The sequence below is a fragment of the Eschscholzia californica genome, unplaced genomic scaffold (genome assembly GCF_041429995.1).
Source record: "Eschscholzia californica isolate CP2 unplaced genomic scaffold, dmEscCali1.0.p SCAF_3, whole genome shotgun sequence".
In the NCBI taxonomy this organism is placed as follows: Eukaryota; Viridiplantae; Streptophyta; class Magnoliopsida; order Ranunculales; family Papaveraceae; genus Eschscholzia; species Eschscholzia californica.
In genome coordinates, this window is record NW_028238420.1 from 54,294,031 (window position 1) to 54,306,691 (window position 12,661).

At 35.7% G+C, this 12,661-nt stretch overlaps 2 protein-coding genes across 2 annotated transcripts; both read right to left on the bottom strand.

The window, feature by feature from the left end:
• Positions 1-932: 932 nt before the first annotated feature.
• Positions 933-3,073, bottom strand: LOC147551920 (peroxidase 72-like). The gene is made up of 4 exons (XM_086667006.1): positions 2,636-3,073; positions 2,242-2,433; positions 1,757-1,922; positions 933-1,560 (listed from the first exon to the last, which is right to left on the bottom strand). The coding sequence occupies exons 1-4, from the start codon at positions 2,867-2,869 to the stop codon at positions 1,145-1,147; spliced, it is 1,008 nt and encodes a 335-aa protein (XP_086523132.1). The 5' UTR covers positions 2,870-3,073; the 3' UTR covers positions 933-1,144.
• Positions 3,074-6,398: 3,325 nt separating this feature from the next.
• On the bottom strand, positions 6,399-12,601 carry LOC147551921 (two-component response regulator ORR3-like). The gene is made up of 5 exons (XM_086667007.1): positions 11,997-12,601; positions 9,482-9,558; positions 7,148-7,225; positions 6,959-7,029; positions 6,399-6,860 (listed from the first exon to the last, which is right to left on the bottom strand). Exons 1-5 carry the CDS (start codon positions 12,175-12,177, stop codon positions 6,659-6,661), a joined length of 609 nt encoding a protein of 202 aa, XP_086523133.1. The 5' UTR covers positions 12,178-12,601; the 3' UTR covers positions 6,399-6,658.
• Positions 12,602-12,661: the final 60 nt, after the last annotated feature.

Consider the following 12,661-nt stretch of genomic DNA (forward strand, 5'->3'; position numbering starts at 1 on the left):
GTTGGAAACCAGACCTTCAAGGTCTGGTTTGAAACCAGATTCGGTCTGGTTTCAAACCAGACCGAGATCTGGTTTCTACAACCAGATCCCGGTCTGGTTTGAAACCAGATCGGAATCTGGTTTCTTAGTTGAAACCAGATTCCGATCTGGTTTCAAACCAGACCGGGATCTGGTTGTAGAAACCAGATCTCGGTCTGGTTTGAAACCAGACCGAATCTGGTTTCAAACCAGACCTTGAAGGTCTGGTTGGAAACCAGACCTTCAAGGTCTGGTTCTCCGGCGAAGGGGCTCCGCCCCTTCGCCGGAGTTATAGGGAGAGAGAGAGAGGGGTTAGAGAGAGAGAAATAGAAGGGTTAGAGAGAGAGAGAGGTAAAGAAAGAAGAAGAAAGAAAGAAGAAGAAAGAAAGAAGGAGATGAAGAAGAGAGAGAAAGAAGGAGATGAAGAAGAGAGAGAAATAAAAAAAAAAAAAAAAAATTATTTTGGTAAAGGTGGCCGGCCGGAATTTTTTATTCCGGCCGGCAACCTTTCGCCGGAGAAGAAGGGTGAGGTGGACAGAGTGATGTGTCAATTGTTAGATGAGGTGGACAAAGAAAAAGAAAAAAAATAAATTACAGAAATGCCATGGGGGTATAATTGGGAGGTTGGAAAACATTTGGGGCCATTTCGGAATTTTTTGGGGCCAAAACGAACTGCCGGACACTTATGGGGGCTAAAACGGCCAGTTGGTCACAAATCGGGGGCCAAAACGGAATTAACCCTAAATAAAATTGTTTATGTGGGCTAAGCCATTTAATTCGTCAGGCTATAGGCTATTTAATTCGTCGGGTTTTAAGCTCAGTAGTATTTCAGCAGTTATTGTACTTATCACATCGTCTTGATGTATCCATGCCTTGTAACAGCTAACGTAGATCGTAGTCGATTTCTCAAAAAAAAGAAAAAAATCACTTTTGTCATTCAACTAATAGCATCATAAGCTCACAAACACAAAAACAACAGAATACATTTAACAAGCCAAATACTTTTTTTTTGATGAAAAACAAGCCAAATACTTAGAACAGATAGAAACATAACCCAAAATAAAATAAAGATTTAACATAGTACATTAATTCATATTATAATTTATCCTTGTTCCAATTTTCTCGATTAATATGCGTTAATCCTCCTGCAATTCTTCCTAATCTCGCCATTTGATCCAGTTAACGGTGAGATGTTCCCCATCTTAATAATTGACTGAGCAAATTGCTTGAAAAATAGATCATTGTTATTGGCAAATTTGGTGACTATCTCCATTGATGTTTTATCCTTAGTGAAGAGAACTTGATCACTATTTAAAAGAGCTTTTGACGCCAAAATGTTCTTGTAGTAGTAATTATCGAATCTCGTAGGAGTGACAAAATCCATTATGAATAGGTTTTGATCACCACCGGATCTCGGGCATCTGGTTCGTAATTGGGCAGCATATGATTGTTGAAGCGAGTAGTCAGCTAAGCCGTTGCCCGACTGGTTGTACAACCTTTGCCTAAAACTGGTACACCTTGCGTTTCCAATTGTGTGGCTTCCTGCATAGAGAAGCATTCTGATATAACTAGTACACACTTATGAGATATTTTATGTCATAGCTTATGCCTTTAGATTTTTATGTCAACTAGTAGGAATTATTAACAAAATCATGCACCACGAGATGGTGTAAGTGCAGTGTAAGATTAATTGGAGATCTCGACAGACTGGATCCCTTTGAATGTTTGGTAAGTTTACCTGAGAGTGCAACAAGATCCACTACGTCGAGACCTTGAGCCTTGAACTTAGTTAGAATTGTTTGGAATGTATTGTTGGGTGCTGGAATGTTGTTGTTGGAGCTACTTAAGCTGGCCGTCCTTGAGTCTCTTCTTCCCAATGCAACCTCCCAATTTGGACCACCAGCCTATAAGCATTCAAATAGGCTCAATTGTAAACTCAGATTTGATTTATACAAAAGTATTGATTCGAGAGCGTAGAAGCCCGTCGATTAGAGACGCTCCTTGCCACTCAACAAAAGAAACACGTATGAGGCATAAAGAATGCCAAACTTGAGGAGGCTTGTGAGAATGTTTCCACATTGAAAAAAGATACTACAGTAAGAATATAACATTTTGGTCGTCTCCGGACATTGTTAATTAGTTTTGAGTTGGATGACCACAAATTTAATCGTAGTTTCTGAATTTTCTTGTTTTAAAAGAAAAAGTGTGACATATGTTTATTACCAAAACGGTTGAATCTCTAGCTGCTAGGATAACGATATCAGCGCAGGAGACAGTTTTGGGGCATTCCTTCTCTAATGCCGATTTTATGTCGTCAATGACATCAAATCCTCGAGCTGAGTTTCTGTTAGCATTCGACCGTTTCTCGGTTATTATGTTTCCACTAGTGTCTAACAGTAGGGATGCATCACAACCCTGCAAAAAAAAGGAAATCCAAAAGCATTGTCATGAAACTTTAAGCATAATAGCAGTACTTTACTACACAGTCTTGATAGAGTTAAATCTTCGAAATAATGAACGGGCCGAACAAAAAGTATAAATTATATGATCTCATATAGTAGAGGTGTAACAATGTTGTAACTAATGAAGAGGTATACTACAAAAAACATATTGTAACCTGGACGAAACAATCATGGAATTGGAGCCTAAGCAACGAAGCAGCCATTCGAGCTTCTTTCTGAACGGCTTTCGCCACCACAGACTTTACAATTTCTTGAGCTCTAGGACACGAACGATCGTAAAATTGTGGGCAGAGAGACGGAGAACCATAAACTTGTGGGTTGATAGAGGAAGTGGAGAAAGGAGCAAATGAAACAAGCAACACAAGTACTGAAATCATAACACTAGCCATTTTTGTAGTTCTATCCTTGAGTATTGTTTTCACAAACTTGAGAAGAGAATATATTGAAAGAGTTTAATTTTTGATAGAGTATGTTAGGTCTTGAATGGCATTTATAGATGTCTGAGGACTCAAAAAGAGAGTAAGAGAAGAATAATAAAGAAAAGATTAGGAATGGTGGGAGCTGTTAATTGTTTCTTTTCTCTTTTTAGGGAGAAATTTAGATCAACTAAGGGGAACTGTTTTATATAAGAAAAAGGTGGGGCCAGTTATTCTAATATTGGTGTTTGATTTTAGGCCCCCTCATACACCAAGTTAAACTTTTTTGGAGAATTCATTACATCAAAAAACATAGATGCATGGTATATATGGAACTATAATTGACATATAATTAACTTCGAATGTGATAATAAGTTTTAGAAAACCGAAAAAGGCAATATTGGTAACAAACAAGGACACTGAAACAAAACGAGTTGGGCGCAAAACCTACTCTATAGTGAACAAGGGCATGATGATTTTTCACTATGTAAAACAAGCTTAAAAAGAATCTCAAGAATTTATGAATACATAAGGCTAACTCTAGCACTATGCGGCTCCACGACCATGTCTCTTCTATACCAAGAAATGGAAGTTTTTATCTTTACATTGACAATTTATCCTTTATAAGACCAGGGCAACAGAAGATAAATGGACTAGCCAAATTGTTGATCAGAGATTATGATTTCTCTAATCCTTAGGTCTTCGAGTTACAGTTCCTCAGTGCTGCCAATGAGGTGATAGAGGGCTCAAGTGACAAAGTTCTTTCGGGGCCATCTTTCTGTAGGTTTTGTCAAGGTCTCACTCGTGCATACTCAACGACCCGTCACGTGCCACCCAAGTAAATCAAATGATGATATCTTTGACTAGTCAAAGCTTACTAGTGGTTGGCTCAACCGTCTTAAAAAATAATTTTGACCTGAATAATTATTACTCCATAAAACATTTGTTCTTTTTTACTAAGTTAACACATTCTTTTGGTTCAAAGAGCCATTGCCTTCTTTCCTAGGTGGTTATTTTGAGATACTCTAATAAAACTCTTCTCCAATGTAAAAGCTCAACAAGTCAAACATTACATTGAAAAACTACGGCGTCGCTTTGAGATCCTCGAGAAGACACTTTAAATTTGAGGATCTCTAGAATAAAAATCTCCATCTCATGGTGGAGTTTTTAATAGCATATTCCATTGGAGATGGTTGTCTTAACAAAAACTCTAGAAAAATTAATGTGACCGTCTAAGTGTTAGAATTTTAGTGTCCCAATAGAGATGCGCTAAGTTACAATCTGTTGCCATTGCGATTAGGTTTGCCAGATTTGCAGTGTTACGTCTTAGAGAGGGTAGTAACTAGTAGATAGAGATATTGTGGATATTCATGAACAAAATGTACATAGACATTTGTCAAGACATTCAAGGACAAAAACAAATATATATTATCTAAACAAAATGTGTGTGCTAGTTTTGTGAAATCTACAATTTTACGTCTTTGAATCTAAACATATCGTAGTTTGAAGGGCATTCATATAAAGTTGTTAGATGGAACAAAAGGAAACCTTTTAAACAAAAAAAAAAACAAAAGGAAACCCTTTAGGTCCATTTACACCCATAGCATATTTCATAGCATTATATTGATATGGTATACAAATATATGACATTTTGTATCACTTTACAAAATTTTATTGACAAAAAAAAAGAAGCAGAAACTAGCTAATGTCTATAACACATCAGAAAATTCAAGAAAAATTTAATAAGTAAACTAAAACTCGAAAAACAAATAAACTGTCCAAGATATAGAAAGCTATTGAACTTTATTAACTGAACGGAATGAAATTACTGATTCCTTAAAGATTATAGAGAAACCTCTTTACATAATTTTTATTTTTAGTTGCATTAATTTTCTTGCATAAATTTATTAGACAAAACCCCTGTATCATTTTAGATCTTCTAGTCCACAAAAGAAATTGTCTGATATAAAAAGTAGAAAGTGATATAAATAAAGAAAAAACAAATCAAGAGAGGAAATAAAAGGGGAAAAAATTTCACAACAACATGCCTCTATCATTTGATGGGTGCCTCTATAGGCGCCTGCATTAATTGCTGCAGGGGCCTCCCTCTGTTGGCGCCTCCCATACAGAGGGTTTTAGCATCAATTTAGTGTGTAGTAATGAACAGAGACAAATCCAAGAAGCACTTCTAAGAATTATCATAGCATCAATTATTTCGATACCTGGTTCTAGGGTTTTAACATTTGAAATATCACTAATTAATATTTGATCTCTTCAAATGATAGATCAATCACTTATTCTGCTCTATTCAAACCACTAACTCAAATTTGTTTGATCTTTCTTTCAAGAACAATAAGCATTTTAGATGGATCGCCCATTTCTGGAAGTAGAAAGAGAAAGAAAAGTATGAAAAAAGAAAATAAGAAGAGGTGCGGGAGGAGCCTTTTGGTACGATAGGGGAGGCGCCAACAGAGGGAGGCCCCTACAGCAATTAGGGGAGGCGCCTATAGAGGCACCCTCATTTGATTGGGAGTGTGAAAGATAAAGGTAGAGAGTTGGAGAACTGCTCCCTCTAGCTTTTTGTCAAAGAAGTTAGACTTTCAGTCTCCATAATATACCTAAACTATATATAACTAATTTTAATTACCCTTTTTCAAAGTAAATAGTATTCACTTTTCTTTGGTAAAGGATTGAGAAGTGGTGCTATCTTATAGGTTCATGTTACTTTGTAGGTATATATGGTTGATTATGGGATAAAGGATTATTAAATCCATTTTCACAAGTTTGATTTTGAAATCTTTTTCTTCGCTTTTTTTTTTTATATTATACTACTCAACTGAGTACTGACTCTGGCTGACCTTATGAGTTGGAACATATGTTTATTTATATGTTGTAGATTTGGGTAGAGTTTCCTTTTTGAAGAAAAAAAAGGGCGTTCTTCGCTTAAATTGTTATTTTTTATGTGTTAGAATAGATAAGTCTTGCCTAACACGTTCAAATGTTTGTCAAATGATCAAATAAAATTGTTATTTCATGCATGATAGTTTTAACAAGTATGTATGCATGTGATTTACACTGAAAATATGAGTTGCTCTGGATTTTGAAAATAATTCATCAAGTCCGGACGTTTTAGGGATCATAATGTTTAGTTGGAAACCAATTACAGTCTGCAGGACAACTGGATCACTTGCGACTACCAACGACCATATCCTACAACAGGTTACACAAAAGAATGTCGACTCGATCAGAAGATCTGACTTGAGAAAATGAGATTAATGACATGGATTAGATCCAGTAAAAAAATCCAATAAGAGTCCTAATAGCCGGACAAAGATAGCACAGGTCGGGCCAAGTGCCCAGGCCATACTATGGGCCGACCATGTAATAGTCGGCTCGGCTAGTGTATGGGCTGGCCAGGCTAAGCCCATTATGTGGATATAATTATGCCTTTGTAAGATCATAAAAAAAACTGTAGGGAACATAAACTTCTCAACATGTGGTCTTGAGGAAAATAACTTCAAAATATTATCGACAAAAATACATTCAGATAAGCATCTTCACGGACTCGGCCAAATCATACAACATTAATACACACAAATTCCAACAGGAAAAACATAAAGTAAAATGAAGCACACTCTAAGAGAACACATACAAATCCATCGCGCCAACTAGAACCATTCTAGAACAGGAAGAACTGATAATAAGTAGAAGACCACAAAATAATTTAAACAAAAAGAAAAAGCTGTGTTACAAGTTACCGAATTATGCAACAATAAGTCCTGTAATTCGAGGTCGCCTTTCTGATCCATTACTATTTTCGGGCATTAAGTCGAGTGGGACTTTTCTTTTTGTTCCTGTTGTTTGGGTTATTGGAGGTGTTGGTCTTACATAGCTTCTTAGTCTCTGTACATCTCTTAATTGCAAAGGCTTTCGCATGAACTCCTCAGCTCCAATGGCGAGGCAACTAAAAAAGTACAAAAAAGATAGTTGTTGTCATTGTTCAAGTAATTACTAGAAAAATCAATTCAAACAAACATTAAGCTTTTCTAGAGGAAATAATACCTGCTTATTCTTTGAGGATCATGTTCGGATGACATTATGACCACAGGGATGGATTTTAAAGTGTTGTGTTCCTGAGATTTCAGATCGGTCAGATAGTCAAGACACCAGAAGCTACTTCAAGATATATTTGTTAATAGAGGCACAGACCAAGGTAAAAGAGAAACCTAGACAAGAGAACTTCTTTCTTACCTTGACGACTTTGAGAAGTTCATAACCATTCATCTCCGGCATACAGTAATCAGTAAAGATTATGTCAATATTGTGTTCCTGAGTGAAACTTTTGTCAGTTCATTGCAAGAAAATGATATGCAACAAAACGACAGTATAATCTTTTTAATAACAGAAGTCAAAAAACAACGAAAACATAGGTGTTTGTCTGTTTTTCGTTTTCAAATTCAAACATGAAATCCTGACTCGAAATCTTAATTAAATCGAGTCAAATTTCAGAATACGTGTTTCCTTATCTGAACAAAACATATTGCTTTCATTCAAAATTTACAAAAAAAAAAAAAAAAACATATTGCAAACAACTCTATATATACTAGAGGATCTAGCTAAGCTAGGGAGACCTAGATATTTCCTTATTGGAACTTTACAAGGCATTTACTACATTCTCTAAACTCTCCTTGAGACCAAAACACTCTCAGACATTTTCTAGATACATCCGGCTTAAAAACTTGCAAATTAGTTATTTTCAACACCCCTTCTTAATTTTTAGTTTTCATGGAGTTCTTAAATTGATGAAATTTTTTCTGCAATAGTAGCCTTTGTGAAGATATCCGCCAATTTCTCATCATATACCTCTTCTTCTAATTCTCAATCTGAAAAAACTGACCCGATATCAAGTTGAATTCCTTGTAATTTCATTTGAGTAACCAATGAAAAAACAATCCTAATCATCTCCATTCGTTTTACCGGTGCAAAAGTTTTACTGAAGTCGATGCCGAGTTGTTGTGAATAACCCTTTCCAACTAGGCAAGTTTATGCTTATTAATTGAACCATCTTCATCAAACTTGGTCTTATAATTTAATCCTGCTATATCTTTTGCTTTTGGAGGATCTACCAATTCACATGTCTGATTTTTATCAACTGTTGCAACTTCTTTATTACGGGCACTTATTCACAATTCTTCATTCCTGTTTTCTTCAACTTTTGTTGCTCATGAGTAGGAAATGAAAATTCACATAATTCATAAACATCACTTTGACAGTGGATCTCCAAGACTCGTAATTTTTTGAATAAGAAGCAAATTGTTGAATATTTTCACTCTCCTTCATTGCCACATTATTAAATTCTTTCCAAAATGATTAATGCTTGATACTTCAAACATGGTATATCCCCAAATCAATTGACCAGACCATTACACAATGGCAAGTCTCCAAGTCAAGAAGAAAAGGAAAGACTTGTGGACCATAATCCCAATAGCCATCATTTGAGGCACCTAGAAGGAAAGAAACAACAATAACTTCAAGGACTTTAACCCTTATAGCGTACTGGAAGTAGAAGCTATCATCGGCTTGTTGTTCCATTGAAGTAGAAACCTAAATTGGGCTAAGGCAAAATCATATTATGACTTTGTTAATAGTTGGTAGGCAATGATGATGTAACATAGGCTTACCCCTTGTTGGATGTAATGTGATGCCTTTGCATCCTTGTTTTTTAACTCCTTCGATTGAGTTTCTGTTTTGCCTTCTTCTTCATAACCTTCGTCAACTAACTCCCACATATCTTATGAAATGTAAATTGTCTTCATTTGAACGCTCCAATAGTCATAGTTTTCTCCATCAAAAATAGGTATTGGATTAAGTGGAAGGTTGGATGTAGTTGTTGACATTTGATTGAAATGCTCTTATATTAGCTAGGTAAGAATAATTTGAATTTTTCAAATTTTTGTTGATGATAACTACGTATTTTTGTTTTTGCTAATTGCCTGCTATATATACTAGAGTACATAGCTAATGTAGGAAGACCTAGATAGTTCCTCTTTGGAACTTTACAAAGCATTTACTACGTTCTCTAGACTTGTCTCTTTGAAACCAAAACAGTATAAGACATTTTCTAGGCACATCCTTCTTATTTTCTTAGTTAATTTAGGAGAATTGCAAATTAGTTATTTTCAACATACCTAATCAGTATGACCATCATAATGAGATGTAGACTTAACACTATAAAAGTACACCCACAAAGTGAACTTAAGATGATTAATATTACAGTTTAAAACGGTGTAGTTTAGAAACTGTTACGGGTTTTCCTGATTGACGATAATTCTTATCTTAGTTTTCGGATGAGATGGTTGTGACATGGAGGTTCCTAGTCTCTCTAGTTTAATGGGTCCCTGTCTGCTTGCTACCAACTTGTCCTAACTATGGTCGGGCTAAACTGGGATCTACTCTACAGAGTCTTTACAAGTTGTACAGTTAGATCTGGATATGCAACATATCAACATGAATGGCTGATCTCGTAGTAAAGTGTATATATTGAACCACAAAAAAAAGGAACTTTGAGACATATCTTAAACTTACATTTAGAGGAGTCTCACTTGCTTCTTGATCCAATCCTAGAACTTCCAATGCCTTCTTTCCACTTTCAACAGTAGTAACTGCAGGGAAATCAGATTTGTTAATACTTCCAAGAGATTATGCCAGCAGTTTTTTTAGAAGAAAAAGAATCAATTTCAGAACCAAGGGTAAAATTACAAGTATATAAAGCTAAGATTAAAAAAAAAAGGAAAACTTTAACTTTACAAAAATGCCATTAGACCATGCAAATTCAGAGTACGGCCCCCCAAAAAAAGAGGAGGTTGAGTACCCTCCAAAATTAAGTCTATCAGTATCAATTTTCCCTAACCAAAAATATTTTTGGGACGACCATACCAAATAGCCATGCAATCGCATGATCAAAATCCATAACTTCCGACCAGCCATGAAGATATTCGCCTCATCTTAGGACACTAGTAGATCATTCAGATCCTTGGGGATTACCCAGGCCACTCCACGTGAATAAGCAAAGAATGATTATCTACCCAAGCAACAAATTATAATTTGATTCTTCACCAGAATTGCACATAATCCATCTATTCACCACGACCCATTTCCTACTACCAAGATTATCTACTTTAGGAGTTCTACTTAGACAGACCATCCAACCAACAAAGCAGACCATGGTAGGCACCTCAATTATCCAATTCCACTCTATTGGCAAATGTAGCTCAACATCCCCATAAAATGAAAGCGCCTCAGAGGTGCATCACCAACATATAGAACCCAATAAAGTAAATTTTGTGGTTGTAGTAGATCATGCTAATGATTTTCAACATATATGAGTTAAAATGCCTCATAATAGGCGATACAGTTGATAAGTCAGTCATGCAATATATATGGAAGTTTTAGGAGAATACATAAGCCTTTCTATAGTACGAGAGTAATAGATGGAAAAGATGGAGGGACTATAAAAATCATGTATCAGGAGATGTACATCCATATGCGATGTTTGGTGTTGATTCCACTGATGTTAAAAAACAAATTTATGCCTTAAGGTGTTTTATACATTTTGATAAGGTGGTAATTTACATGAATGAATTTGGAAAGAATCAAAATACATATCATTCATATAGAACTAAGCGATATTTGCTTAGCTACTACCCTATGATATTTATAAACTGCAAGAATTAAAAAAGATGAAGAAGAAGAAGTGGGCCAAGACTCCTATTCAAGGTTCTAAAAAATAGCTATATTCTATTGTAAGTTCACACTAAGCACACAGAGATCTGTATGCCTCAGTACTAAAAAGTATAGTTTCTCCTTAGAGCAAACATAAACGCCTCAATTGTGTGTTTAAACCTTGGATTCCACAATGTCCGATTACTTATTCTCTAATGTCTCTACCTTACTGAGAACCTTCAAAATCAGCCCCTCTAGCAATTTTCCTTCAAAACCATAATATGTGACATTGTGACCACTAAATGATAAGATTATGGAAGACAAAGAAGCAGTATTAAGTATTAACTTGCTAGTACCAACACGTCTACGAAACTGCCAACATATTTACAAGTTAAGAACAAAGATTGCTTCATATCCCAACAACAACAACAACATAACTCAAAAATCTAATATGTTTCATTGTGAAACTTGATAAGTTTAGAGAAGATGACTTTTGTAGTAGACGAATTGATCGAAATGATCCCCTTTTAACATAGATGTGCTAGAGGTCTAAACATAGTGAGAAGATAAATCAAATCAAATCAATTCTTATCGTAATGAAATCAAAGTTTCTTAGAAATGATTCTCATCTAAATATGCGTAAAAACACTCAATGTGTGTGCATATACATATATACTAATGTTATGATTCTTGTTACTAGCATAGTGGTATACAATTTAGGTATATTATTTGTAGTTGCAGTATGTTTTGGACTATTTTCCACCACAATGTATACTCTACATGATGCATATAAAATAGATAAACCTACTCTCAGACGTTATATACCCAATTAACTTAAAATTATAACTAGTTAACTAAAAAATCTTGTAGAGCTAATTGATTTTTAGAACTACATTAGGTCATTGAGGGTTAAAGAATCAGGCACACGGGATAAAGGGAACCTAGACTTCAAGAAAATTGAAGCATCCCAAAAGCCCCAGATTGTTAAGTTTGTGGTCATCCAAGTCAGAACCAATTGACAGATGACATTGACATTTATTTATTGGTTGTTCTCAGATGTGGGACTATTCTCATCCCCATTTTTTAGGTCGAACTAATTGAAGCGTCCCAAATGCCATACATTACGAAACTAACATTCAAATTGTTAATTTGGTTGCTAGATTGCATTTCTCTGATGTGGGACTATTCTCATCCCCATTTTCTGGGTAGAACTAGTTTTGTGTGTGAGAGAGAGAGAGTGGGAGCAAATACTTCAATGTTGTTTATCTCTCAGATCAGATGGCTCAAACAGTAGTACAGTACTCTAAATTCTGAAGAAACAAAAAAAAAAAAGCAAAGAGAGAGAGATCTAAAAGGATAAAGTTGGGTTATTTTTTACCCTTAAATTTGGAAACTTTGAGGAGCTTCTCAACGATTTTACGGTCAACGAAACAGTCATCAACAGCCAAAACATGAATAAGACCACCATCACCACCACCACCACCACCACCACTAATCGAAGGAGAAGAAGAAGAACAACAAAGCGGGAATCGAGGGGGAGGAGGAGAAGACTCAGCCATGTTTGTCAACAACAGTTCCCACCTGGGAGAGAGAGATTAAAGAAAAGAAAGAAGAGAATAACTTCTAAACTGGCTTGTGACTTTTAATTCATTGTTTAGAGAGAGAAAAAAAGGGTAGAGTCTAGAGAGAGAGAGAGAGAGTGTCAACGTGGTAATCGTCTATCCGCTGGGGCCTGGAGGAGAGGCGAGGGAGGGGAGGGGATTTGACTCCATTAAAATGAAAAAGCAGAGATAATGGGTCCCAATCGTTAGATATTGTTGTCGGGGAATCTTAAAAATAACAGTAATACCCTAGTACCATAACACACCCTAGTAGCTAGATCTTCCTCCACCTGAAATATTGTGGCAAACGGGTGACTTTGGAGCATCCTAAAAAGTCACTCCACATCCTCAACAACAGAAAAAAGAAAAAAAAAAGTCAATCGAGAATGAAGAGCAGGGGACATATTTATGTTTTTAAACTAAAAAAAATTCACTAGATTGT

Bases quoted from the DNA above. Each gene is read 5' to 3' on its own strand.
- LOC147551921 (XM_086667007.1), bottom strand. From the start codon at position 12,177: ATGGCTGAGTCTTCTCCTCCTCCCCCTCGATTCCCGCTTTGTTGTTCT. The intron at 7,226-9,481 runs GTAAGTTTAAGA...AGTTTCACTCAG, and splicing joins CAAGTGAGACTCCTCTAAAT to GAACACAATATTGACATAAT. The intron at 6,861-6,958 runs GTATTATTTCCT...GTACTTTTTTAG, and splicing joins GATCCTCAAAGAATAAGCAG to TTGCCTCGCCATTGGAGCTG.
- LOC147551920 (XM_086667006.1), bottom strand. From the start codon at position 2,869: ATGGCTAGTGTTATGATTTCAGTACTTGTGTTGCTTGTTTCATTTGCT. The intron at 2,434-2,635 runs GTTACAATATGT...TTTTTTTTGCAG, and splicing joins TCCATGATTGTTTCGTCCAG to GGTTGTGATGCATCCCTACT. The intron at 1,561-1,756 runs GTAAACTTACCA...TTCTCTATGCAG, and splicing joins GGATCTTGTTGCACTCTCAG to GAAGCCACACAATTGGAAAC.